The following is a 27,860-nucleotide window of genomic DNA, read 5'->3' as shown; positions in this document are numbered from 1 at the left end:
TGTAAAACCTGTAGATGTCTTACCAGGGTCCTTCCTCATGACCACCTACCTGGTTGACCCTTCATTCATGTGGTTCTGAGCCTACAAACCGGCTCAAGTCTAGAAATTGGTTCACGAGTCAAGATTCCCTCTTGCCACGATCCAATGCAGCCTTTCTTTCACTTGAGGGTTTCTCTGCTTATACAGATCAAGCAGAAATGCAGTAGTCTTCTCGTGTGTTAGAGGCCTGGAAACACCATGATGCATTAGCCAGTCCCAAAGGTCTGTATGAGCCACGCAACTATAAAGTTCACCTTGCCTGTGCTGACCATCCAGGCCGTTATGAACACGGGTTTGTCTGTGCTTCCCATCACGATAACTGTGGCCACCTTGCCTTTGGAGAGCCAGTGCTGCTACCTGGCCCCTGCTAGCTCAGGGCCCAATTAAACCCATTGCATTTAATTTGTCCAATAGAGCAGCAGCATCTCTAACCCTAAGGTCTAGGGATGACAGCAACACCCTTCAAATGCGCTGGTGCCCCTCTCGACATATGCATCTTGTAGGAGTCAGGAGGGGGGTGTGTTCTAGGTTTTACACAGTATACCCACTCTAGCAGTTTGCCTGAGCCTCAAAATCCCTTCATCAGCACTAAGCCAAGAGATGCCAGGCATCTCCGACTCCTTTTCAATAGGCCGTCTTTTGATAAACACTTCAGCCAACAATTCAAACAAACTTTTGAGGCTTCCATTTTAAACCCAGACTCTTCATCCAGAGGGTCCATATCAATAAACTCAGCCTGATCTAGCTTTATGTTTCCTCCACCATTATCCCACACCCTGAAAACCCATTCCCATCCACATTCCCCAGACCTCAGCTAGAATGAGTTAGCAACTCATTAAGCTCTTTATAATAGTGTAGCACACTTCCTCGTGGACTACACTTCCTACCTCCTCTCTAGGATCCTTCTTAACCTTAAGTCTGGTTATAGTTCTAGAGGCATCTATTGAGGGATATCAGTATTGTTTTACCCAGCTGTCATTTCCTTCAGAAAAGGCAGTGCTGGTTTAGCATTCACTTGAAGGATTTATTTCTTCGGTGAAAGGTGAAAAGGGCAGTATTTTAAGGGGTGGGGCTGAAGATACTACTTCCTCAGATGAGATAAAGCCTCGAGAATCTGAAGGTTCAAAGTTCTTAGCTTCAATAGGGTCATCCCACACATCCTCATCCCGAGTTACAGGACACCATCCTTTACCAACTAGTGCCCTTACTTTAACCCCTGACACCGTCTGAGACTGAGACTTGAATTTTTGTTGTAATCCAGACAACCTTATGATGAGGGCTTCGGTTTGATTTTCTGCAGCCCCAGCTCTGTGACTGCCGGAGAGAAGAGTTTCCTCCAGGGCGCACTTAGAATGTCAGTTTATCACTGAGTTCACTGTATTCTGAAGTTGGTTAATTTCACCATAGATCTCATTCCTATCGTTTAACAGTTTATCCAGAGATATCTAGAGCAACCAACCAGCATCCTTATTTCCCCCCAAATTGTCAGGACTTTCACTGAATCCATTGCCACTCGCCGGTGACGAATCACGATAACCAAAGGCATTTATCTCGCTAAGTCCGGAATGTAGTTTACACAGTGGGCTTTCAGTGCTTTCCAAGCTTCCAGGAGATAGACTGATGGACGAGAGTTCAATAGCTGAAGGTGCTGGCGATTTCAAAATCCTATTCTAGATACTTAAAAAATTCACCCTTATACTTCTGTTTCTCTAGATGCACTCTGGTACCAAAATATGTATTAGTCAGGGCTCTCTAGAGTCAAAGCACTTATAGAATGAATCTCTACATAGATGATAGAGAGATTGATAGGTAGGTAGGTAGATATGTGGATAGATAGATGATTGATTGATAGATATAGATAGATATGTAGATAGGTAGACGTGTAGATAGATAGATGATTGATTGATAGATGATAGGTAGGTAGATAGATAGGTAGGTAGATGATAGATGATAGATAGATGATTGATAGGTAGGTAGGTAGATGATTGATTGATAGATAGATGATAGGTAGATATGTAGATAGATAGATGATTGATTGATAGATGATAGGTAGGTAGGTAGATAGATGATAGATAGACAGATGATAGATAGATAGGTAGATAGATGATTGATAGGTAGGTAGGTAGATGATTAATTGATAGATAGATGATAGGTAGATATGTAGATAGATAGATGATTGATTGATAGATAGATGATAGGTAGGTAGATAGATGATAGATAGACAGATGATAGATAGGTAGATAGATAGATAGATAGATAGATAGATAGATAGATAGATGTTAGATAGATAAATGGGTAGGTAGATAGATGGGAATTTATTTGAATGACTTACAGGCTGTAGCCCAACAATGGCTAGTTGTGAATATAGAGTCCAGGAAGAATCTAGTAGTTGCTCAGTCCCACAAGGCTGGGTGTCTCAGCTGGTCTTCTGGATATGCTGGAATCCTAAAGAAGCTGTGGCCCAGATTGAAGGTGTGCCTTCCCCTCTCAAGGTCTGGATTAAAGGGGCGTGTCACCCTGCTTGAGGATAAGGATCAAAAGCATGTTCTTCCTGCCTCAAGATCCGTATCACAAGTGTGCCCTCTGTTTCTGGATCATAGTCCACTCCAGATATGGTGAAGCTGAAAACCAGGAGTAATCACCACAAAACTGAGTGTCTAAATCATGAGCTAAGCATAGTAGCATTTATATAATCCCAGTACTCAGCAGGCTGAGGCAGGAGGATTGCAAGTTCCAGGCCAGTCTGGGCTACATCTAACAAGACCGTGTCTCAATAAAACAACAACAAACCAATAAATCTTAAAGTATACTTTCTTGGTATCAGCAAAAAAAAAAAAAAAAAGTTAATAAATTGTTTTGTCTGGTGTGAGTAATTTCGTCCTAATAATTTCACCCTAATTAGTCAAAGTTTTTTAAAATATATTTAAAAGAATATACATGGTGATTTTTACCTAAAAAGCCATAATGAGAAGAAATCCTGGGGTTTCCCCTTCCATATAAATGACTTTTGTAAATAGCTTTACAAAAAAGACTTGTTTGTAGAAAGAAAAGTATTTTCCAAAGTATTAATTGCTAACTAATTATTAATGAGTAACTAAACATCTAGAAAGAAATGCATACTTGAGCAAATTCGTGGTTTGAGATTGTCCTTCTCTGGTAACTGTTATGTGACTAAGTCAAGTGTCTTTATCTGCAAGTGAGGGTGTGTGTGTGTGTGTGTGTGAGAGAGAGAGAGAGAGAGAGAGAGAGAGAGAGAGAGAGAGAGAGAACTTCCCCAGGATCATCCTCCTGACTGACTTGGGGTTAGTTGGCCAGTGAGCTCAGAGACCCACCTGCTGGAGCAGAAGGCCTGGCTGGGTGCCTGGGACTGAATCCCGATCCCCACGCTTGCCCAGGAAGCATTTGACTGACAAAGCCATCTCCCAGCCCCTGGATTTCTTTTAAAATGGAGACACTGCTCCTTCAACACTGTATCTGTATGAGGTGTGTGAAATGATCAGACATTTGCTAACTTCTGATTCATTAAGTTGGTGTGGAATAAATCAATTTCGTGTGAGGCTGCCCTCTCGAAGCAATAGTGCTTAGTGTACCGGAGCGGCACTGGGCGCTCTGCCACCCGGCAGGACTTGTTAACACTGCTGACACTAGACAGACAGTGCCATCAGAGGCTTTGTCACTACTGACCATCTCAATCGCCGTTGATGCTTTCTTGTAGATTTCCGGCGTGTGCTATGACCGCAAAGTGTTCCGGGTTCACCAGGCGCTTCGTGTCCCTGGCAGGGTGGCCCGGTTCTTCTCCTGGACCCTTGAGCCTATCTTCTCATCTTCAGAGCCCACCAGCGAGGCCAGAGTTGGCATGGGGGCCACAGTGGACATCCAGAGGCAGCAGAGGACGGAGCAGCTGGACCGGCAGCTGATGCTCTCTCAGTTCGCCCAAGTGAGGCGGCAGAGGCAGCAGCAGGTATGGCGCGGCTGGCCAGCGGCAGCAGGTATGGCGCGGGTGGTGTGGCAGCCTCTGCTTCACCCCTGTGCCTTGTAGGGACGGACGGGCTGAGCGGAGCGTTTGATGTGTCTGCAGGAGATTGAGAATTTAGCCCTCTCAGGGTGGCTTCTGTTAGTGTGGGGGGTTTGTGTTGTCTTCTTTTTAAGGTAACAAAACAAATTAGAGCTGAACAGTTGTTCAGAGTGGACATTCTTATTCTTAGCCTATTTCCAAGAGAAACACCAACCTAGTTACGAGGTAGGATATTTATCAGGGTTTGTAATCTTGTCAAAGCCACAGCGTCTTCCTGTTTAAAGTGCTAGTCACGTGCCATGGATGAGGAACAAACGAAGAGCTTTACGATCTTCCTTAAAGTGAATGCAGAGATAAGAAAACTTGAAGGGATCAACCAATGATTGCATCCTATAAATGCCATGTTTTCGTAGATGTGCCATTAGCAACCAGGAGCCATTGCACAGTTAACTACAAATAACCACATCAGCCAAAAACTCTGACCCAACACTTGTCTTTTCTGGGCGGGGGTGGGGGGTGGGGGGTGGGGGTAGGGGGGCAAGGAAAGGGGAGGTTGCTCTGTACCTAGCTAAAACTTCCGAAATGATCTTCCTTGGACACCTCTATGACCCAGCACACTGGGTCCATCACTTACTGCCTCCTCCTTCAGCTTGTGGGGTGGTGAGGGATGGAGGATTCTCTCCTGCCTTCTTCACCAGGTGTTAAAGAGGCCGAGTCAGAGAATGGAAGTCCAGTCTGACATCGTTGCACTGACATTGGTAATGTGGGTTCCAGAGTTTTTATTTTTGGACGGGAGTATGTGATAGAAGAGAGAGAGAGAAGCCGATGTTGTCCCTTACAGACGTGTTTGACTTTGAAGTGACTTTGGGGCATATGATACAGATATATGACATGTCCAAGGACGGCTGGCACATGATTTCATAGCAGACTCAGAGACAGGGCTGGGAACCACCGATGGACTCAGCTCTGTGGCCCTGAGAGCAAAGAACTAGCAGCTACATGAGAAGGAATCCATCTGCGGTCAGCACAGGCTGAAGTGAAGCCTTGTGATTGACAGGAGGCGTAGACCCACAAGACCCTTGGGGAAGAGAGAAAAGAGGATGGGGTGTGGCGGGATGGGATTGATGGCGGTAGAAGACGCAGCAGGGCCTCTCTGCTCAGATTCTTCTTGGCCTCTTTGTAGCTTACTCCCCTCCTGGGTACAGGATAGGACCCTCTGAGATAACTTTCTGTGGAGAAAATTTGTAGGTTCTGATGTGTACTTTGGGTGAGTGGGTTTTTTGTGTCTGTGAACTGCCTTGGGGAAAAGAAATCCTAGCTTCCAGGACTTTCTCCAGGACAGGATGGTAGGAAAAAAAGGCTAGGGAGATCTTCAGCTCAAAGAACCCAACAAGTCAAGCTTCCAGACTTACGGTATCCTGTTCTGAGCCCTAACCCTCCTTTCATAAGGAACCTGTTCCTTTTGGATTAGGGCCCACCTGACCTTAATTGGCCAGTAAAGACCCAGTGTTAGTCATGCTGAGGCAGTGGCTCTTCAACAAGCAGAGCCGTGGCTCCAGACAGTCGATGCCCAGTGTTGGCACTAAATGGTCATTTTTTTTTTCTTGAGGGTGGTGTATCAAGCTCATTGCTGACTGCTGATGGCAGATTAGATATTCTGTGATGGCAGTAGCTAGATCATCCTGGGTACGTGAGGCCCATGTTTAACCTCTATCCTGTCACCTTGGCTACTCTTCCTGTGCCGGTACTGAGGTAGGCAATAATAAGGTTGCTGTCATTCTGTCTGCCCCCTGCTTGGTGCCTTTTTTGTGATGTTTGTGATGGATGTCTGTGGTAGGAATTAATCTAGGAAAAAAAACAAAACAAAACAAAACAAAAACAGAGCCAACACACTTCCCCGAGTGACCCTTTAGCTGAGTTCATTTGCCTACCTCAGGTCCCCTTGGCCCTCACCTTCCAGTCTCTCCTGGCTGACCAGCCAAGCCTTTTGCTATCCCAAGTTACATCCACCGGCTGAATTTATTGCCAACTCTCCTGCACCAAAACCTCTCCCTAGCTCACGCCTGCCACAGGTAAGAGAGGAAGATAGCCAAATATGGTTCATAGATTCTCTGGCACTGTGCAGGGAGGGTCCCCGAAAGACAGACGGCAACTCCTTCTGCGGAAGGAGCTGGCTAATGCCCTCCGTCACCCACTTAGCATAAAGAGGAAGGCCCCAGGCACCAGTTCAGTCTGTGGAGTTAATCCCCTCACTCAGGGCTGCTTCCCAGGCCACTCAGCAGGTGGCCACTGAGCCCTCGCCCCCAGGCTGTTCTGTTGAAGGTCTTGGACCCCCCCTTCTATCTAGAGGATGGCTGCTCTTGTGCCCCCCCCGACACTCCCCAGGGAGCCGTTTCCGCTACCCTTGCTTCTCCTCCATCCATCCTCAACCTGAAGTTTCAACACACACTTCCCGCTTCTCCTGAGCCTCCTGTCTGTAGGGATCCAGCCCTTCATCCTTTCCACACACCCACACCCACACTTTGTCTCTGCTCCAGCCACCTGTCAGTGTCTCCTTTACCTAAGTCGGTTGCTAGTACCCCAGCATCTCCGCCGCCGCCTGCCCGTCAGCTGCCCGTATCAGTTAAGCCTTTTCAGTCTCCCGCTGGGGTCCTGAGTTTCTCTGCCTAAAACTTAGCCCGGCCCTCACTAGGGACTGGCTTACCTATCCCTGCCAGTGTGACACAGGGTACAGAGAGGAGGTTATCTGCTCCTCCGGGACAGGGACTACTAGGAACTTAGCTTGGGGAACTAATGAGTAAATATGCGTATCGTAACTATCCACGGGTTACTTGTAATTCTGATGCCAAATGGAGTCAGCCCAGCAGTCAGAGTTGGGGGGAAAAAAGGCACACAGATGTCCTGCAAAGACAAGCTGAAAATAAGGGTCATGACAGACAGGCCAGGCCCTCGTTTAGGCTGACCCAGAAAAGAAACTGGAGTGGCCAGGAAGAAAGCAGGAAGTTCAGGAACGGGGTAGCCAAGAGAGGAACTGTTGCAGGATTGCAGGTGTCTCCTCTGGCAGGATGCTGGGAAGTATTACTCGAGCCAGCCGGTCGCCACACCTACCGTGGCTGACCTCGTGCTCCTGTGATTGAGCGATTGAGCTTTGCCCAGCAGCGGCGAGGGCGTGGCTCTTGCAGACCCTGCAGTCTGGAGAACAGGGCCCCGTGCCATGTCTCTGTGGGATTCTCCTCACCTGGAGTCGGGGCCCACTGTGCATGTGGACAGAGACAGCTCGCAGGGAACCTCACTTGGGTCCACGGAGCCCAGGCGTGTGGTAACGCTGCAGGCGGCCTTTCCGGTCCCTTCTTCAAGCAGTTATGACACTTCTCGCATGGGCTAGTGGAGTTGAGAACTGGCCGCCCTGCTTCACGCCTGATGTCTATGACGTCTTTCATCTGTAAATTCATTCGGCCGCCAGGCTCTCCCTGCTCTCCCTGCTCTCCCTGCCCCTTGCATTGTGCCTGAGTCTCTGTGTCCACACAGTTGCCTACCCCAGGAACTCACGGTTGCTTTTCTATCGTGTCTGTCTTGCTGCAGCCAGGGCCAGTGTTTAACTTTTCATAGACTCGCTCTTTTTTTTTTTTTTAAATGGGGGGTTTTGCTTGTTTTTGTTTCTGTATTTTTTGAGACAGGGTCTCCCTTTGTGACTCCGGCTGCTATCCTGGAGCTCACTACATAGAGCATGCTGCTGGCCACAGACTCATAGCTCCAACTCTCCGCCGCTTAGATTAAAGCCTTGCACCACCGCCACGACAGCCGTGGGCTCATGTGGTTATAGTTAGTCCCCACTAAGACATGAGCTTTTGAACCATGAGCTTTACTCATCTGTGCCGTTTTGGACTCTAGTGCAACGCACTGCCCTGTGAGTGTGCAAGAAACTGCCTGGCTGTACTCCGGAAGTTTGCAGCTGCTGAAGATGAAGCAGCGTGAGGGGCCAGGGTCCTGATAGACCAGAGCAGCCCTGAGGCACGGCTGCCCTGCACAGGCTGGCTGGTGCGCTTGAAGGAATCTTGAAAGAAGTCATCGGCAGGGGTGGAGGGCCCCAGGAGGGAAAGACTAGGGAGAATGTTGTGAGGAGGTGACGGTTGACATACGGTGTGGCCACCCACACCTGTAATCCCAGCAACCAGAGGCAGACATAGGGCCATCACAAGTTAGAGGCTACCCTGGACTGTGAGCTGACAAACTGTTTAAACTGGGGGGGGGGGGCAGCAGAGGGGGCTGGTAAAACAACAGAACTCATACTGGGCTCGGTGCCCATTGTGTATTAGTGGGATGACCACTGAGTGGCCTCGGTGTCTACGGTGCATTAGGGAGATGACCACTGTGTCGCTTCCTCAGACCTGAGCACATGAGGTTCCTGAAGGACAGGGCCCTCACCCTCCCGTGTGCTGTGCTGTGCTGTGTGCATCTCTTTGTTCATCTGTGTCCTCCATAACGAGTGGGTAGATGTCAGTGTTTCTCCCTCAGAGTTCCCTGAGGCAGCTCAGCAAATTCATCAACCCAGGGGAGGGTGTTGTGGAGCCGGATCGCTCGGCAGCCAGTTAGAAATACAGGTACAAGGCAGGCTTTGGTGTGGCTGATTTGTTGTTGTGTTCAGTTCGGTGAACCACGGTAGAATTAAGTTTTGAGGCTGCAGGTGGTATCTCCCGGAGAAGACTTCGGGTGTGAGGAAGCGCCTCCCCCACCCCAGTGCATCTGGCATGAGCAGTGTTGTGTTGGCCGGTGTGTGAATATGTAAAGGCAGAACTGGTTTGAAGCTTTCTTGGTAACGCATGTGCTCACAGTATGAAGCATAATTGTAGAATGGAAAAGGAGGATCAGCATTTAGGGGGACAGCTCTGGGTAGACAGGGTGCTGTGCACACAGTCTCATGGTTGTCCTAGGGATCAAGGACAGCCTAAGAGTTTTCAGTGTGTCAGATCTCTGGAGTCTTAGTCACTGCCATCGAGTGAGTGGGCCTTCCAGGAAGTCCGGGACACAGTCCAGACTTGGGAGCTACCCTGTTACTCCTAAAGCTGCAGCTTATAGGACAAAGCTGATCAAGGTATCACCTGTGGGCAGCTCGGAGCCGAACACTCTTATGGCCCTATGCAATAGCCTCCCTTTTGCCTCTGGCTCCTCGGAGTCTCCGACGCTGACTGCCCCAGAGGCTTGTAGCCAGCTCCTTTGAGCTCTGCTTTTCATGGGAAACCTGAATTCTGTGTGCTTTGCTCGCTCGTGAGAACCATGTTTCTGTTCACTGGTGATCCCACGCAGCACAACACACACTTGAGGATGAACCTCTCCCTAAGGTGTTCCTTAGGGGCAGGGTGAAGGCGGAGCCTGCGGTGAAGGCACAGTGCTTTGTGTGTGCCTGCTGGGAAACACACTGACACACATTGGAGTTGCTGGTACGTGCGGTGCCGTCTTTCCCTGCTGCCTGGCACTTCCTGGTTGCCCCCTGCCTGTTCTGGAAGTCCATAGTCTTTATTCACACCGGGGCCCTTGTTGATGGCCCCTCAAGCAAGCTAACCGCCGCAGTTCACACATGCAGAGCAGTGAGTCAGTCCCTCAGTGCTGGGCCGAGCTCATTCTCTCTCTCACCCGCCCTGAGTAAAATTTGGTGGCTGTGAAAATTGTTTCTCTCCTCATCCACCCTCAGTAAGTGTTGTCGGGTGCCGCCCAACCTGCGCCGGTGACTCATACCTGCCTTGCACAGTGTGAAAGTTCTCTGCATTAATCAAGTATTTGTTATCTAATAAATATTTCTGGTGTATGGAAAGTCTCCTGTTGAGTAATTCACCCACTTGAAGTGTGCAAGTCACCGATTTTTTTATTTGCAGAATTATGCAACGTTACCACAACCCGATGTAGGGCATTGTTAATAACCAGATAGAAGTTCTGTGTCCAGAGTGGTGGATGCCTGTGACAATGTGACAGAAGGGTACAGTAGCTGTGGGGAGGAAGGCGGCCAGAAGCAGGGGTAGGAGGGAGGGCGTGGCAAATAGGAACAGAGGGGTGGGGCTTGCATGTGTGCGCACCTGTGTGTGCAGGTGTCTGTGTGTGTGTGTGCATGTGTGTGCAAGCCTTGTGTGTACACCTGTGTGTGCGGTTATCTGTGTGTGCACATGAGTGTGCGCATGAGTGTGTACACCTGTGTGTGCTTGTGTGTGAGCCTCTGAGTGTGCATATGTGTGTATATGCTTGCGCACACTTGCACATGCACAGAAATCCATATGTATAAACTCTCCCGATCTGCTTGTCTTCCAAGTGCACTTTCTGTGTGTGAGCGGGGCTTACACCAGCTGATGTCTGACTGCCTCCTTTGATTGGCGTCGCGTCTTTAGGGCGTGCTGGCAGGGGCCATCCCCATGTTCCTCCTGTCTGTCACTCAGCTAGCTTGATTTAGAGGAAGCTTGTGTCACCTCTCAGCCTCTGTGGCCCAACTATTCTATTAGCATCCTTTTCCACAGAATGTGCAGAGCGAGCGAGCGAGCCAGCCAGCGAGGTTCTGGGGAGCTGCGGCCAGGTGCTGTCCCGACAGGAGAAGGAGACAGTCCCCATCAAGTGTTGTGGTAGCTCTCCTAGGGAAAGCGCAGTCACCAAGCAGAGGTGGACAGACATCTCAAGGCGCCCCTGGGACCCAACGGGCACAGGCCACGCGGGCTGGCGCACGGGCATCTCCACACTTGGCTGTGCCCTTTCAGTTTTGATATGATCTGATTTGAGAACAGTTCTCATCAAATTACTGTGCTTCTTTGTCAACAAAGTCTAACCAGCCAGAGCCGGTTCCTTTATGACTCTTCCCCCATGAGTGTGTGAGTGTGTAGTTGTCAGATGTGGGATAAGTCACTAGAGCTTAGTTGATAAAAATCTGCAATTAAGTCAAAAAGAGACGCTTGTGTTGTGTTCTCAGTGAGGCTGAAGCCCGAAGCTGCTGATCTCCATCTGAGCCTCCTGCGGAGACGGCTGCTGGGTCGTGTTGTCATGCTTTGTCACGGCTCTCTGCTGACCTTTCTGATGAAATTCAGCCCAGAAAGATAGGATCAGTCCAATGCTAACACTTTTCCAAACCTGACTCATTAAGCGACAGCCGTGAAAATCATTTCTATTTTCCATTCTGTTTTGGTGTCTTCGTGAGAAAGAAGAGCATGGTAGAGTCCCATGGTGTTTGAGAGGATAGGTAAGTGACGGTAATTCTCTTTGAAGGCACAAAAGTTATAAACAACTCTAGTCCTCGGTTGGGCTCTTCTCCCTCGACTCACTTTTTTAAAGCCCTAAGGGAGTGTAGAGACGGAACGTTGGAAGCATCGAGTTAAACGTGCGTGGTCACCCCTTGTGTTCGGCCAGGGGCCCATCGCACTGGTCTCAGAGACAGAATGTTGTGTGTTCTGTAATCCCTTCATCTGGTATTTCGTGGAATCTCACCCTCACCCCCTGCGTTCACAGCCCTCGGTTGGTGCCAGAAGCCCAGGATTTCCAGGGCTGTGAGCCAGGCCGTCTTTGCAGGGATTGTAACCCGGGCTGGCCCACCAAGGTTGTCTGATGAAGTGTTGGAGCTGTGTGTGTGTGTGTGTGTGTGTGTGTGTGTGTGTGTGTGTGTGTTGCACTTTCCCAGGTGTCCACGCCTTGTGGTTCAGCAAACACTATGTATAGTACTCCCTTCTCAACCTGCCTCCCTTGGGTGGACGCCACCCGCTGCTCTGACTCTAGAAGGATGATCACCAAGGGGCTTGCGTGTGTCTCCCTGCAGATCCCTCCTCATGGGTTCAGTCATGCTAGCAAAAGAGCTCAAGAGAGTGGGAGGCAAAGAGGACATGTCCGTTCCGTGCCTAAGAGCCCTGTCCTCAGCCACTCTGCAGGGACCTGAAGCTCCCGCCCCACAGGAAGAAAACCCGCTCAGCTTCCAAGCTCCTCCTTAGTCAGTGTCCAAAGAAGAGGCACTCAAGGGCCAGCTCAAGGGCCACCCGGTTCAGCTCGCCATCGGACAGATGCGTGTGGAAACCCAAACTCCAGATCCTGTTCTGTGTCGCTGGTCCCATAGAGCCTGGCCGGAGGGGGAGAGGAAGGGGGACTTTGGAGAGTGAAGCTGACACAGACATGAAAAAATTGGGCCTGCACAGAAAAGGGGGAGCCCCCAAGAAATGGGGAGCACATTCCGAGGGGCGAGGCCATTTGAGTAAACACCCGTCTGCACGAAGAAAGGGTATCCTAAGAGATAAAGGCTCTGGGAAGAGGTAAGGAGTAATTAAGGGTGCCATTAAAACAGGGCGGATGCCCCAGGCGGGCGTTGTGAGGGAGGCTTTCCATTGCGGCTGAGTGCAGAGGCGCCCACAGTGGCACAGGGCAGATTGGAGAAAGTGTGAAGCAACCGCGTCATCCAGGAGCCACAATCCAATCTCAGGGCGGGACAAACCCCCCCCCGTAGGGAGGGGGTGACCACCCTTGTGGGTTGGGACCTCGAGGTTCAAGGCAGGGAGCAGGGGAGCTTGGCTGCCACTGGAGTGGGAAGCTGATGCTCACCCAGGGTCAGCAGGGAGAGCCGGTTGCTGAAGACACGGAAATGGATGGCAGAGAGAAGAAAGGAAATCTTGAGTCATTCTCTCTCATTTTTGACAAAGTGTTATCTCTTTTTCTGTCAAAACACGCACCAGCCACAAGTGCCCGAGGCAATTCTAGTTTTGTCTTAACGTTGAGTAATTATTGTGTGGGACTAAAGTAAGGCAGGAAAACTTGGCAGAGGAAAGGACTAAGGAATACGGTGCGGGAGTGGACTTGCCCGTGCCCAACAACATGGTCCACTCCAAGTTTTTCTGGAAAGCACACCCTACACTTGTGTGCGGTGTTCGTGAGTAACGATGCCTCCAGTCGAGGAAGCAGTGTAATCTGCCTGTGCAAGAGGTTCCCCAGACAAGACCGGCTGTGGAGCTCCCCACACACACACAACACACACTCACCCCACATACCCACAACATACACACACTCAAAACACACACTCACCCCACATTCCCACAACATACACACACTGATACCACACACACAACATATACACACACTAAACCACACACACACACAGCACTGCAACACACACACACAGCACTGCACCACACACACACAGCACTGCACCACACACACACACACAGCACTGCACCACACACACACACACACACACAGCACTGCACTACCTCCATTGTGTTGAAAACAGGTCAGAAAGCACGCTTGCTGTGTAGCATGGTCTGTGGATACTCAGCATTGTCCTCGGTCATCACAGCCTCCTAAAAGAGACTTGGCCCTGTATTCACGGAAGCCCACAGACAAGTGTCTAAAGCCTGGGACCAAGGGAGCAAGGAAGCTGAGTCTGGATCCTCCCGTTCCTCTTCCAGAGTGCCCCTGTCACCCCTGGGCCTCGCCACATGGGATTTACCAAGTCTCCTGATTACTGAATCAAAGAGAAAATATTTACGACAGAGTTTGTAGCTGACGATGGGTGTCTCCATCGTCATCAGTGAGAATAAACAGAGCCAGAGCATCTGTCTGCAGGCTCAGCGATGGTTAAAGAGCCCTTTGCAAGGACTGCTGAGCCCCGTTCTAGGCAGTAGCATAGCTTCCCATACCACTGTACCCCCCCTTGGTGTTCCCTGTCCCCCAGTTCAGTCTCCAGAGGCATTGCTGGGTCGTCCCCCCCTCCCCCAGGCCAGCCAACCCAAGCAAACAGAAGGCTCAAGACAGAGCAAGAGAGGAAAGACAGGTGTGGCCGAGGATGGCAATATGGTCAGAACCGCTGTCCCCTGAGCCAGAGACTCCAACCCTGCGCAGGATGTGGAGTTCCTGTCCAGCCACCATGGAACTCACTGGGAAGACCGGGGCAATTTGCAGGCTCTCGGCCCAAAATGGGTCAGCAAGACGAGCCATGCACAAACTAAAACTGAGAGCCATCACAGGAGCATGGAGCCCTGGCTCTACGGAAGGGCCATCCAGTTCCACCATGCCAAGCCTGTGGAGCAGACAGAAAGACAGAGAGCTCCGTGCTGAATGCACAGGAAGAGATGAATGGCGCTCTACAATCAGACAGCACAAGGCACAGCCTTCTGGGGTTTCTCTGAAGCTTCGTGTCCTCAAGCTGCTGACCATGTAGTGGGTCATGCTTTTGTGTTCTCAGATGGAGATTCATTCTGTGCCTTGTATTATACCTCCTACTTCTTATCCAAATAAAGAATGCATGGCTAGTGTGTGCGCGCGCGCGCGTGTGTGTGTGTGTGTGTGTGTGTGTGTGTGTGTGTGTGTGTGTGTGTGTGGTGATGAAGGTAGAATTCCTTGTCCTTTACTCCCCCAGTTTCTGCCAGGAAGCTCTTGCTGAACCGCGCGTGTGCGCGCCCTTGGACATTATTTAACTCCTCTAAACTGGTAACTTCCCCTCAGTTCACAGTTGGGTGGGCTACCTGCTCAGGGTAATGTGCATTTGTCAGCTCTTTGGGGCTGTAGGAAGTAGTTGGAGCTGTCACAGCTCAGCCCTGTTCACCCAGCCCCTCCCAGGACAGGCAGCATGCAGCATATGCTAGTAAGTGAAGCCAAGCTTGTGCTTACTTACTCAGCAAGCTGCATTCCCCCAGAGCTGTGAAAGCAGCGCAGAGAATCATAGTTAACCCAAGGACCTGAGGAGCCGGCCGGGGCCGGGCCGGGCCAGGGCTCCCTTCACCTCCACAAGCTCCCACGGCTGTCCTCGTGTGAGAGGGTAGGCCCCTCTGTCCTTGAAGCCTATTTCAGCCTGTTTCGTGAGCCTCCCTCCTCCAGGCCTCCCACGCCACTTTCACCCCACCCCACCACCGAGTTTTGCAGGTCGGTTATTACTAACACTATGTCTGCACTCAGCGGTGTGCTTCGCCCTGTATTTGTCCATACGGTGTCTATTTCCCCAGTATTTAACCGTGCCGGGTCTACACGGAACACAATGGAGTCTCAGCCCCTGGTGGAGTGCAGAGCCTGTGTGGGAGTCAGGCCAGTCAGTGTGCAGTCGAAATGTGTAGAGAGATACCTAACCCCGCTCATGGGGCATGGTCACAGGCCCCCCGGTGGGAGCAGAGATGTGAGGGCAGGGTGGTAAGAAAGATTACTAGAAGCGAAGCGGCAGCCTGCTAAGCCATTGGGAAGCATTCTGATTGTCCCCGAGCACTGGGGGCCTGCCGGCAGTGTCAGAGTGTGCTCTCCGTAGCATAGGGACGGACTGTGTGTGCTGCTCTTCACCTTCTGTTTGTCTCCGCTGCTTCAAAAGCACAAGCCGAGACAAGCATGCTGCTGTCTTCATTCAGCTCAGCCAGATATTAAAAGGTTTGCAGCATAGAAAACAGTACCACTATTCTCATTAACTCTTTTTTCTCATCTGGAAAATACCGTTATTCTCTCCCTCTTTCCCTCCCCCCCCCCTTTATGTTAGCAATTGGGGCTTGTGAAATGCTCAGCAGGTGCAGGCCCTTGCCATGGAGCCTGATGACCTGAATGCAGTTCTCTACGGCACACATGGTCGAAGAAGAAAATCTACTCCTGTATGTTCTCTGACCTCCACGTTCATGTGCACAAATGCACGCACTGAACACACAAATAACAGGAGGGGAAAAAAAAAAAAACCTTTAGAATGTTAGGAATTAATGCATGTTGCTCATTAGTAAGTGTTTTTTAAATGGGGAGATTGAAGGGCTTTTAAATAAAGGGAGGATACAGTAAAACTCGTGTCTCTGCCCTGCCCTGGAAAGTGGTCTGACACAGTGCAATACAGTACCAGAAGGAGACGAAGCCTGGAGAGCTGCTTATGCTGTGAGCAGATGTGGACGTCGCTCTCTGGTTGGGACGTGGGATGAAAATGGCGTTGAAGATAGGTTTGGGACGCGCCCCTTATTAGCCGACGCTGGGACATTTAGGTGGAGGTGTTTCCAGGACACCTGGTCCTATAGTTATGAGGCACAGCATCTAGACCAGAATCGTCACCGCAGACATGGTATCTAAAGCCCTGTAGGTAGGTGAGAGCCAGGCAACAGAAGGTGGAAAAAGACACTTCTGAAGCACAGCCTTTGGAAGGACGTGAGAAGAAGGATTCTGGAACACACTAAGACATGGTCACCAGAGAGGTGGCCAGTGGACCCCAGCACCGCTGGAGGTCAGATGGCACACAACTGGGGAGGTCCCACTGGAAAAGGAAAATGCACTTAGTGATTTCCTGACCAGATTTCAGCTTTTACCAGGCATGAACATCGTCTTCACCCTCCTTCTAGCTTCACCGGATAATTCTGTTTATTGTGTCCGTGAACACCGGGGCACTCTCGGTCTGGAGTGGAGTGTCTGGGCCGGGATACTAATCCCCTGGGTCCTCCGGGCGTCTGCGCTGCCAGGCTGGCCGTGAGCAGCTCCTCTGTGCCTGTGTTTTCCGTGTGCTATGAGGTGGCTCGCTGGAGAGCCTGGTTCTGTGGCAGGGTCAGGTCAGGTCAGGTCAGGAAGCCTTCACACAACTCAGCTCACCCCTTGCCCTAGCATAGGGGTGAACAGTCTTTTCAGTTTTAACATTTACATGTGTGTATGTGTTTATGTCTGTCTCCCTCCCTGTCTCTCTGCCTCTGTCTCTTTCAGTCTGTCTGTTTCTCCCCCCCCCCATCTCCCTGTCTGTCTGTCTCTTTTGGTCGGTCTGTCTGTCTGTCTGTCTGTCTCATCTGTGTGTGTCTAGGACACCAGGAGAGGAGAGCTGACCCCCTGGAGTGAGAGTTACAGGTGGTGGTGAGCTGCCTGATGTGGGTGCTGAGGACCAAATTCCAGACCACGGAAAGAATGAACAGTACGAGCTCTCAGCCTCTGAGCCCCTCTCTCTCTCTCTAGCCCTTCTTGTCACATTTTGGTGCTAACCTCTTGACCGGTCTAGGAGTCTCCCAGCAGCTGATCTATCAGCGGGAGCCACAGATAGCATAGTGCAGGTAGCTCAGTGTGTGAGCGCTGTGTTTCACCCCTGGCCGACTGACAATGAATGGTCCAAACAGCGCAAACCGAGAATGACAGGTGTAGCCTCCCCTAGAGGCCACCATTTAAAATGTGGGTGACAGACATCACACTTACAATATTCCACTATTACTCCCCAGGCACCCACTTGGCGAAGGAAGCAGCCGCAGCTGCACTGGGTAACACTGGTCTGGCACAACAGCAGGGAAAGGGGGGTGTTCACGTCCATCCGTCCATCCGTCCAGCAAGGCCCTCCAGGGGCCACAGCAGATGGAGAGAGGCGGGGATACACGGTGATTCCCGCGTTGAGAGGGAGAAGCTCTGCGCTGCCTCCAGGCTGTCTGTCTTGAGTAGGCACCTGTAGGGCGCTCTCGTCACACCTTCAGGCCGCTGTGACGCTGTGAGCTGAGGCATCGTTCCCATCGTACAGTGGAGGAAACTGATGGTCGGGGTCCCACGGGCAGAGGCAGAGCCGGGGTCTGAACCCAGGCATTGCAGCTCCAGAGAGTGCTCTCGACATGACTGGTTCCTGCTCTGTCCCTGAGCGGCTGTGCACGCTCTCTCTCTCTCTCTCTCTCTCTCTCTCTCTCTCTCTCTCTCTCTCGCTCTCTCGCTCTCTCTCTCTCTCTCTCTCTCTCTCTCCCGCTCTCTCTCTCGCTCTCTCTCTCCCCCGCTCTCTCGCGCTCTCTCTCTCCTGCTCTCTCTCTCGCTCTCTCTCTCACTCTCTCTCTCTCGCTCTCTCTCTGGTTCAGCCTCAGTGTCATTTCTTTGAGCTTCGCCTATGCCCTGGCCACATTCGGTCGAGGTCCACTCACTGCTTGTCTAGCTCTTTGGCTATGCCTCATGGATGCCAGAAGTCACTGTTTATGGTTTTTCTGTTTCTGGGTATTTTGTCTTCCTGCAGAAGATGATCGACTCCATGAACACCAGGGTAAGACCGTGCGCTTGGCTCATGAAGCAGCCCGCATGTGCCATGGCCACAGTGTGCTTGCTCCTAGCCTCTCTTCCAGAAGTCACGGTCTGGAGAGCGTGGATGCCTGTTCACACAGCTCCTGTTTAAGATTCTAGAAATTGTCACCGCTGCTCAGCTCAGGATTAAAACACAACACAACAAAACAAAAAAAAAAAGTAGTTGTTCATTTTCACAAGAAACTTCCTTTAAAAATCACCTTGGCAATTAATGACTACCATTTTATAAAATGTCTCTTCGAAGTGCAAGCTCTTTTCTTCCACTTTTGTGAAGAGTGTGGTGATGCTTTTGAAAAAGTACTTCCTGTTTGTAGAGGAAGTACTTCCTGTTTGTAGAGGAGCCTACGCACCCTAGGCGCAGAACACCTACGGCTGGCTGAGCGTTCTTTCCGATGTTACCCGCGGTGGAGGGGCAAGGTGGGGTCGGGTTGCTGTCATTACCCTGGCATCACAGGACATTGTACTAAGGGCCCTTTCAGCCCTGGCTACCACCCATAGATGGAGCTGCTGGATGTTAGCCTGGAAAAGCTCTCCCAGATCCCAAGACATGGCTGCCCAGTAGGTACTGCTGCCATGAGCAGCCTGTAGAGTCCACATTCGCTTTAGTCATCCTCACAAACGGTGGCGTCAGGGTTTCTATTGTCTCCGTGCTGTGACATACCTTACTGTTTTCATTTGCCTTTCCCCAAGAGCAGGTATCTGTTGACCCGAGGCTTCCGCTACTGTAAATGTCTGTTTATATACACTCTCTACTTACCTCTTGTCATTTGAGTTTTTTCTCGTGTGTGTGTGTGTGTGTGTGTGTGTGTGTGTGTGTGTGTGTGTGTGTGTGTGTGAATATTCTTGTCTGTTACATGTTGTGAACATTTTATTATTTTATTTTGGTTTTTCAAGACAGGGTTTCTCTGTCTAGCCCTGGCGGTCCTGGAATTCGCTCTGTAGACCAGGCTGGCCTCGAACTGACGGAGATCTGCCTGCCTTTGCCTCCCGAGTGCCAGGATTAAACACATGCACCACCACCACCCAGCCAAACATTTCCTTTTAAATTGTAGTTTTCTTTTAACTTGGTTTTGTTTTAGTCAACAACAACAACTGAGCTTTTAGTATAAGTTGTTACTGGTAGTATAATAATTCTTAGCCATATTTTTCATATTTGTGTTTGAGAAATATTTTTCCTGTCACAGTGACATGAAAGTATGCTCTTCTAAAAGCTCTAACAGTGTAGCTTTCCATGTTCTAGTCATTAATCCATGGAACACATTCACATACCATCTGGGGCAGAAGCCTAACCTTAACTTTTCATGTCTCCGGCCATCATCCGGTCCTGTTTATTAAACAGCCTGGCTTCCTCTGATTTCTTGATCTTTCTGTTGGGTTGGGTGGCTCTCTGGCTGACCGCATCCCAGCTTGCTTCTGCTCTGGCTCTCCGTGTCTGCTTGTTTCTGGTGTCTTGGGATTTCCATTTCTTCCTATTAGTCAGCCAATGTTAAGTATTTTCCTTAAGTATTTTAGGTTTCCATAAGGAGAAAGATTTTCAGACTTTCACAGTCTATGAATTTTCAGGAACTCTAAGACATCCAGAAATAGACATTTTTAAATTAGCAAACTCAAAGATCTGCACACAGCTAAAAAACAGGCGTTTTCAGACAGCATCGTGCCCTGCATTTTTCTTCGGATTTGAAGCCAGAAGTGGCTTTGTCTGTCTTTGGCATCCACAGAGCCAGTGCTCAGTACGTTATTGATCACCTTGTGGACCTTTGCCCCTTGCGCTCTCTAGCTTGTTGTTGGATGTGGGCCTGCGGTCCGTCCGTCTCCCCATCAGAGATGCTCAGGACTAAATACACGGGAGACAGGAGCAAGCAGCGTCCTACCTGGCTGTTGGAGGGGCCTCGGGTTTCTTGCTTCAGTACATCCTGCAAACCTCTGAGCTCCCAGAATGTGGCCGTAGCCACTGTTGGCACAGGGCCGGGGGTCTGATATTGGACCTGGTGGGCCCATTTGCACAGGATACTTCTTTCCTCTGTGCTTATAGCAGGGCCAGTTTTATCCTCTGGCTGAGGGTGGTGGGGAATTTGGGGGTCTCGTCTCAGCACAGCAGAGAGGTGCAGCATCTCGTTCCCCAGCTGGAGCTGTGAGCCTTCAGGGAGCTTTCCTTTCCTGATGGCCCTTTGTTGCTCTCTGTAGGGAGGAATGATCAACTGGAATAGGCTCTTCCCGCCTTTACGCCAGCGACGAAATGTCAACTATCAAGACGGTGGTCGGTCTGAGGAGCGAGCGTCGCCTCCCCTGGAAGTTTCTGAGGAGCAGGTAACCCGTGACACCTGTACTTGTCTAATTCGTGCTGTAGGCTTGAAGCCGCAGGTTGGCCAACAGGAAATCAAAGCTTGGTTCGGTGGCTGTAGAGATACAGTGTCTGTCAGATCAAGTGTCTGTCTGAGGCCCAGAGTATAAAAATGTCAACTCTGCTAACCTCAGTCCTGGGAAGGCAGAAATCGGAAGGCCAGGGGCTTGCTTAGGCAATCTAGACTAGTCTAATAAGCAAGACTCGGGTCTCAGAAGAAGGTGCTCTTGTCTCAAAAAGCAAGGTGGACAGCAGCTGCGGGAGGATTCCCAAGGTTGACCTCTGCAGGGGCATACGTTCACGCGCAAGTGCGAGGGCACGCGCGCACACACACGCACAGGCACGCGCACACGCACGCATGCACGCCCTTAGGCCCGTGCGGCACTCACACGCCTGTAATCATGGCATACAGGAGGCTAAAGCAAAAGGACCTTGAATTCCAGAACAGCTTGGGTCACACAACAGGACCTCATCGCCAAAACAGAATAAAGAAGAAATGGATGAAGTTGGCCCCCTACACAGGGTTGGGAGAGGAGTAGAAGATTGGTAGAGAGTATCACCTTTGCGTGCTTTTGACCGTTAGGACTTTAAATCGTCTTAATGGTTTACGTGTTCAAGAAGTAAATAATCAAAAATGGGAACTGTCATAGAACTGAAAAGAAACAGGACCCAACTGTGTCCCAATTAATTACAGTCTAACATTGAATGGGGGGGGGGTGTGTCGATTTTAGTAACTCTTGAACAAAATATACTCTGAGACGGCATTAAAAACTTGACACAAATCTTAAACTTGGTCGTAGGTCATCTCTCAAGAACGGGAATTCTCCCACTGGGGTTAGATGAGGTCAGCAATGCGCGCACAGCGTGGTGGTTTTTCTGTGTGTGCATGCTGGCGAGTGTGTCTGTGTGTGTGTGTGTGCGCGCACATACATGTGCCCTTGCTCTCAATGAAAGGGCTCAGAAGCAAAGACAAACACACCAACTGTCCCAGTGTCCCCCACTGAAGCAAGCTGGGGCACCTCTTAGAGACACGGTAGATCCCACGCCAGGGCGGAGATGAGGTAACCCCGGAGCCCCTGTGCCCACTAGTAAGGAAGCGCGCCGCGGCTGGTGGCACCTCACAAGGACTCCAGAGGCGGCTGAGAGGGTCCCACTGGCCATGCTGGTGACATTAGCTTCTCGTGTCCACATGAATACTCACGGTGTAGCCCCCTGGGAACAGGGCCCACAAGCTCATACCTACCGTCCCCTTTCTGTTGCTGTGATGAAAGCCGTGGTCAAGACACCTTACAGAAGAAAGAACTGATTTGTGCTCATGGTTCCGGAGCCGCGGGCCACATTTGCGAGAGGGACATAGCAGCAGGAGCAGGAAGCTGAGCTCTCACGGGGAGTGGAGTGAGGCTTAAATGTCAGGTCCCACCCTCAGTGGCACGCCTCCTGCAGCAAGACCTTCGCCACCTAAACCTTCCCAAACAGGGGCACTAAGTGTGCTCAAATGCCTGAGACGAGGAGAGGCGTCCCTCATTCAGATCGCCATGCGGGTATTAACGTTACAGAAACGTGTCGACGAAAGGAAGCACGTTCTATATAGTAGCTAGGACAGTGTTTTCCTGCTTAAGAAAAAACAAACAAACAAAAAAAGAGTTTTGCAGTCGCCTTAGTAAACATTAATTCAACGAAAAGGCATCGATACATGAAGAACCGGTGCTCTCTACACTCTCACAGCACCTCCCCCATCAATAATATACTTATTAATTACATGGGGAAAACAGTGGCCACACGGTAAAAGGAGCTGGGCACCGCCCAGTTACCAAAATTAACGTTGCCAATAATGGAGCAAAGAGGAGTTGCACTTACACCCTGAAAAGTGACTCGAAATGCAGAAGTTCACACAGCCTGCAAGACGTCTGTGAAGTACCTAACCTGCGTTCTCCAAGAATAAGAGTGCCACAAGCTGCTCAGGTTAGAGGGGACGAGGAAGCTGCTCCACCTCAGCGGAGCCCGTGGCCCGGGATGGGCGTTGTGGAAAATGATGCCATTTTCGTTAATCGGTTGACAAAGTGGACTCTAGGCTGGATGAGATTATCAGTATCAGATTCCAGCTTCTGAAGCTAACCCTGGAAGTGGCTAGGAACGAGGCTCTGGCTCGGGAGGCGATGGAGCTACTGGACAAAACCACAGCTGCTGACGCTGGGTTCTTAGGGAATCTTCTGAAGTTTCACATCTGAAACTGCTTCAGATGAGATAAAGTCCAGAACACTGCAGCGACAACACTTGAGATTTCCCACTGCTTGGAAAAGGCGGGTTTCCACAGCTGGATACACCAGCCAAGCCGTCTGTCCTCGGCCTCTGCTGCAAAACTGTCCTTCCATACTCTGTACCTCAGAAGAACAGGAGTAGTCTTTTCTTGCATCCCTGCCTGAGGCCTGGGCCGGTGCTTGTGCTGGAACCCTGCCCGTGTACCTGACTTCAGCTAACAGCCAGCCAGCCCGCCCCTTCGCCCAGCAGCCTCTTGCAACCCTCGGGCTTGTATCTCACTAACTCATCAGTTTTTGGCAGCAGAGGACCAGATGTGCAACCATAGTTCCTTTTTATTTGCTTATTTTATTTTTAGATTGGCCCTCACTTGAAGCCCAGGCCGGTCTCAACTCTTGATCCCAGCACTCAGGAGAGAGAGAGAGGCAGGTAGATCTCTTGAGTTTGAGGCCAGCCTGGTCTTCAGAGCTGGTTCCAGGCCAGCCAGGACTACACAGAGAAACCCTGTCTCGAAAAACAAACAAACAAAGAAACACACGAAAATTCCCTAGGCAGATATCATCCCAGAGATGAGGAAGTCTCAGCAGTTTGCCATTTATGGGACTGTTGTGATGACAGATTAGAAATCTAACGGTTGTCTGTCCTGACGAAAACTAACACCAGGGTACTGCTGTGTGAGTATTCACCTGTTAGAGCAGTGAGTCATAATCTTCACAGGGCAGCCTTTGGACATCTGAAGTACTTACAGCTGAACCGTTACTTGGTTTTGGCAGTTTGAGCAGAGGAAAATGGAAAAAAAAAAAAAAAAAAAAAAGTCAAAAGGAAAGGAGGAGAATGTGAAAATGTGTCACTGGCTGTAGAGGGTTTTTCCCCTAATGAGTAATTTTTCCTGGATCCTGCCAGACTGACCTGCTGAGGACAATGCGTTGTCCATATCACAGCCGCCGTGAGATGAAGCCCACCCCTTCTCCTGTCCCCTTTCTCTTTCTCGATTGCTTCCTGAATCTTGCGTGCTGATGTTCCTGATCAGGTGCAGGCCACCGGGGTCCTCACAGCCCGTAATTGTAATGTACACTCTTGGCGTGTTATTATAAAGGAATGAAAAGGAGGCGTCCTTGGTTGTGTGTGATGGTGCATACCCTTAATCCCTGCGCTGGTAGATCTCCGTGAGTTTGAACCCAGCAGCATCTACACAGCAGGTTCCAGGCTAGCCAGGGCTGCCCAGTGAGACCCTCTCTTAGAAAAAAAAAAAAAAAAAAAAAAAAAAAAAAAAGACTTGCCTTCTAGAGGCTCAAGGTTAAATTCAGAGAGTTGTAATTGATGTATGATCTCAATTAGCTTGTTAATTGATAGCTGGCCACTATCAGAAATGTTATCAGCATATTTAAATACGATTAAAGTTTTTTGCCCTTAATTTTCCAATTAAATACATGTGTATGTTTTAAGTGCCAGGGCCCCATGCTGCTGAGGATGAAACTCAGACCCCCAGAGCACGTGAAACAAACCCTCGGCACTGAACTACATCCTCTGCCGAGTCATGTGACCTGTTAGTTTATGTATTATATGTATGTGTGTCGGTGTGTGCTCATGAGTGTTGGGTCTGTAGAGGCCGGAGGTGGTGGTGAGCCTTACAGTATGCTTACAGTGAGCTGGGAATCAAACTCCAGCCCTCTGAAGAGCAGTGTACACCCTCAACCACTGAGTCGTTTCTCTAACCCTTGACTCCCGTGACTTTAATTCATCAAAGAAGCCCTGTCTCAAAAAACAATACAAAAGAAAAACAAAAAAACTTAACAGGAAACAGTAACTTTCTAAACCCAGAAAAATGTAAAAATTTTGCTTTTCTACTATGCACAGAGAGTTCAGGACTTTTAGTGAGACTTCTACAAGTAAACCTAGTCAATGGGAATGCATCCCATGGGCTTTGTAAGCCCCAATGCGCCAGGAAAATGCGTCACAGCCATAGATTCACGCCATCTCTGCTGCTTCTGTCAGTTCTGTTGGTTTTTGATATTCCGAGTTTTTCAGAATCCATACTGTTTTCAGTGAGGAGAACCATGGCCCCTCTGCCAGTCCATCACCCATTGGAGGGTGGCAACCCAGCCCCCTTTTCTGTACCCGAAAGACACCTCCACGGAGGAAGCTCGGGTGAAGCCAGAGCCACACATGGCTGGGTGTCTAAAGGTGACCCCAGGAAGCCCAGGGGCAGGGTGTCACACCTGCCTTCCCCAGGCAGACATGCAGAGAGGAACATCGTTGCAAGGACTCAGGTCCTCCCCTGGAGGCAAGGCTGCACACGGCTCTAGAGGGCCTGGCTGCTTCCTGGCCTGCTGAGAACTGTACCCCAAGGGAAGCCCACAGACCCTGGTGTGCCTATTGCAGGCAAGCTATGGGGTGCGCGACGGTGGGGGGCAGCCCTGCTGTAGCCAGACAGACGCTGGGGGGTAGAGGGGGGCAGGAGAGACGGTGACATCAGCAGCAAGGAGAGGCTCGCCGGAGTTGCCTGGAGAGTGCCGGAAGGAGGGGCTGAGTTAAGGAAAAAGCGGTCTTTTCATCCATATATGAGAATATGCCGAAGCCCGGAGTTTGCCACGTAATCTCTTTCTTGTAACCAAATGTGCCAACGTGTCCTGTCTTAGGGTTGCTTCCTCTCCCCTCTCCCTCGCCCTCTCCCATATTTTCTTTCTAATCGTTTCTGTTTATTCTTTGGTAGTTCTGTACATGGGCGTAACGTACTTGAATAACTACCCCCACCCATCCGCCTTCTCTGGTCCTCTCCCTCTCCCTCTCAGCTGGGCTGGGGACTGGCGAGCCCCTCCCCCACTGCCCTGAACCTTGTGCAGGTGGCCATTGCTGCTGTGAGCTCCTGACCAGGTACCATGGTGCCACACTCATCCTAAAATCGGTGCGTGATAAAGGAGCTTGTCACGGTTCCTGAGGACACTCCCTCCCATGGTAGATGGCGAAAAAGACTCCCGCGCACACACAACACATGCACACAAGTAAATGAATGTAACGATCTTGGACCCGAAATAGTATTTTAATTGACAAACTATGAAATTTTGTCATATGAACTTGTTTTTTGTTTGTTTGTTTTGTTTTGTTTTTTGTTTGTAAACCAAAGGAGGGAAGAAAGACAATTTCAGATTAGCCTGGAACCCTCTCAGGTAACAACACACAAATGAGTTCAACACCCTGAGCCCAGAGCTCACAATAGGTGATCTTGCACATCCTTTCCCGGTCATGTCTGACTTCACTTTAGTCAGCCCGCAATTACCACGTGGCTGGGAAGACGGAGGCTTGGAGATTGCCCTTCCCTGCAGACCTGCCGTGTGCTAAGTCAAAGGCAGGGGGCCCTGGCAGCTGTGTAAATCACGGGGACCCCCTATCTCCTGGTAGGAAGAAAAGGAGCTGCATGCCCATGGGGGACTGCCCAGCATCCGCTCTGGGGAAGGGCCGCTGGCACTAACAGGCAGCAAACACTGCTTACAGTGGAGAGACAGGGCAGCCCTGTCCCTGCTTGTCACATCTGGGTATTCATGGGAGCAAACGAGGAGCGGAGCGCCCAGCTGTGGACTGGTTGGGGAATTTGGGAAGTTAAAAAAAAAAACCCAAAAACACCATTTGTTTTTGACACTCTTAGCTAAAGGGAAGTTAGAGAAAACCACAGTCCTTGTTGAACAAACCAGGCAGTTATCATTGAAGGTGGTGTTGCTGTGAGTCGTTGGAATGTGTGCCCGTCCCACTTGACCTGCACCACCGGAGGTGAGTTGGGATTGGAAAGCTGAGGTACCATTTCGCTAGCTTCCTGGAGTGAAAATTATCCTGAGATGGTGAACCGTGAACAGGTCGTCAGAGGTGTTTGAACAAAAAAGTTTCTTTCAAAAAAAAGGAAAACTAGGAAAGAATTGTGTGTGTGTGTGTGTGTGTGTGTGTGTGTGTGAGTGCGTGTGTGTGTGTGTGTGTGTGTGTGTGTGTGTGTGTGTGTGTGTGGTTTCCTCCCTCGCCGCGTGGTCTGTCTGTTTTCTGTAGAACCTGTGGGAGGGGAAAGTTACCGTCTACCTGTTGTCAGCTGACAGGGACAGTGCCCTTTGCCAGCTGTGGTCCTACCCGTGTTCCCTTCCTTGGGTCAGCTAGCCACAAGGCTTGCTCATGTCACAGGAGGCTGAGTAGGCCGCTGACGTCCGTGGCGGCCTGTGATGGAAGGCAGCTGACCGGGGTCACAGTCTGCTCTTGGTGGGAGGGGACTGGCCACAAATGCACACTCAACCCAGGGAGGAGGAGGAGGAGGAAGGAGGCTCCCTCCAGTGTCCGTCTGTGAGTAAATAGTTGTGAAAGACTTCAGAGGAGCTGGTTATGGTCCCTTGTACCTGTCATCCCTGCACTCCGGAGGCTGAGGCACAGGATTGCTGCGGGTTTGAGGTCGCCTTGGACTGCACAGTTTAACACCAACCAGGGCTACGTATCAAAACCTTGTCTCAAAAATAGGGTAGGTAGGTAGATGGTAGATAGACAGACAGACAGACAGACAGACAGGCAGGCAGTTAGCCGAGTTGGGCACTAATCACCTGTGGTCGCATCCTAAACGAGGCTGAGCAGAGGGTGGGTTAGGATTTGGGCTGGAACTGTCGCTGCACATAAACTGGTACTTGGCAGTGGCTTTAGACAGTACCTTCTGTGGTGCCAGAGCAAAAGGGAGGTGCCCAGTGGTCTGTGAGAGACAGCAGAGTCGAAGGAAAGGCTCTTCAGAAATCCCCATGGGGCATCTTGTAGGTTCCCCATACAGAATGCCCAGACATCAGGCTGGTGTCTGGTGGTGACTGGGATGTAGCGTGTGGTCTCAGTGGGAAAACTGGTGTATGTGAAGCTCTCCTCTCTGTGGGAGGAGAGTGGCCGGGCCCCAGCACTGGTGAGGTCATCACCCGTCAGGGAGACCAGACAGCAAGGGGGTTGCCACCCACCCCCCTTACTGTAGCTGCATGGGGCAGGTCCTTCAAGGTCCCTCTGCTGAGCCTATACCAGGCTGTCAGCGGTGAAAGTGCTAGGCACCCTTGTCTTCTATGGGAGCCAGCCCTGGTCAGAGGCACTCAGTGGCTGACACAGACTCTCGGGCAACAAGCTTCCTGCTCGCCTCTGGCCGTAGAACACTCTTGAGTGAAGACCTGCGAAAAACCTGGGTGAACTGTCAAACCAGCACTGGTGGACACGTGGTTGTTCACGTCTGAGAGAGGGTGATCT

At 50.5% G+C, this 27,860-nt stretch overlaps 1 protein-coding gene across 1 annotated transcript in view; it reads left to right on the top strand.

Moving 5' to 3' along the window:
• Nucleotides 1–27,860, top strand: part of Ubac2 (UBA domain containing 2) — a 143,778-nt gene that overhangs the window by 111,886 nt on the left and 4,032 nt on the right. Inside the window, exons 7-8 of the mRNA XM_051195201.1 lie at nucleotides 3,755–4,000; nucleotides 20,210–20,332. Coding sequence (XP_051051158.1) covers nucleotides 3,755–4,000; nucleotides 20,210–20,332 — 369 coding nt within the window. The remainder of the gene's footprint in view (nucleotides 1–3,754; nucleotides 4,001–20,209; nucleotides 20,333–27,860) is intronic.

This window comes from Phodopus roborovskii, unplaced genomic scaffold (assembly GCF_943737965.1).
Source record: "Phodopus roborovskii unplaced genomic scaffold, PHOROB, whole genome shotgun sequence".
Classification (NCBI taxonomy): Eukaryota; Metazoa; Chordata; class Mammalia; order Rodentia; family Cricetidae; genus Phodopus; species Phodopus roborovskii.
Note: the sequence above shows the minus strand (reverse complement) of the source record. Positions and strands in the feature narration are given on the sequence as shown.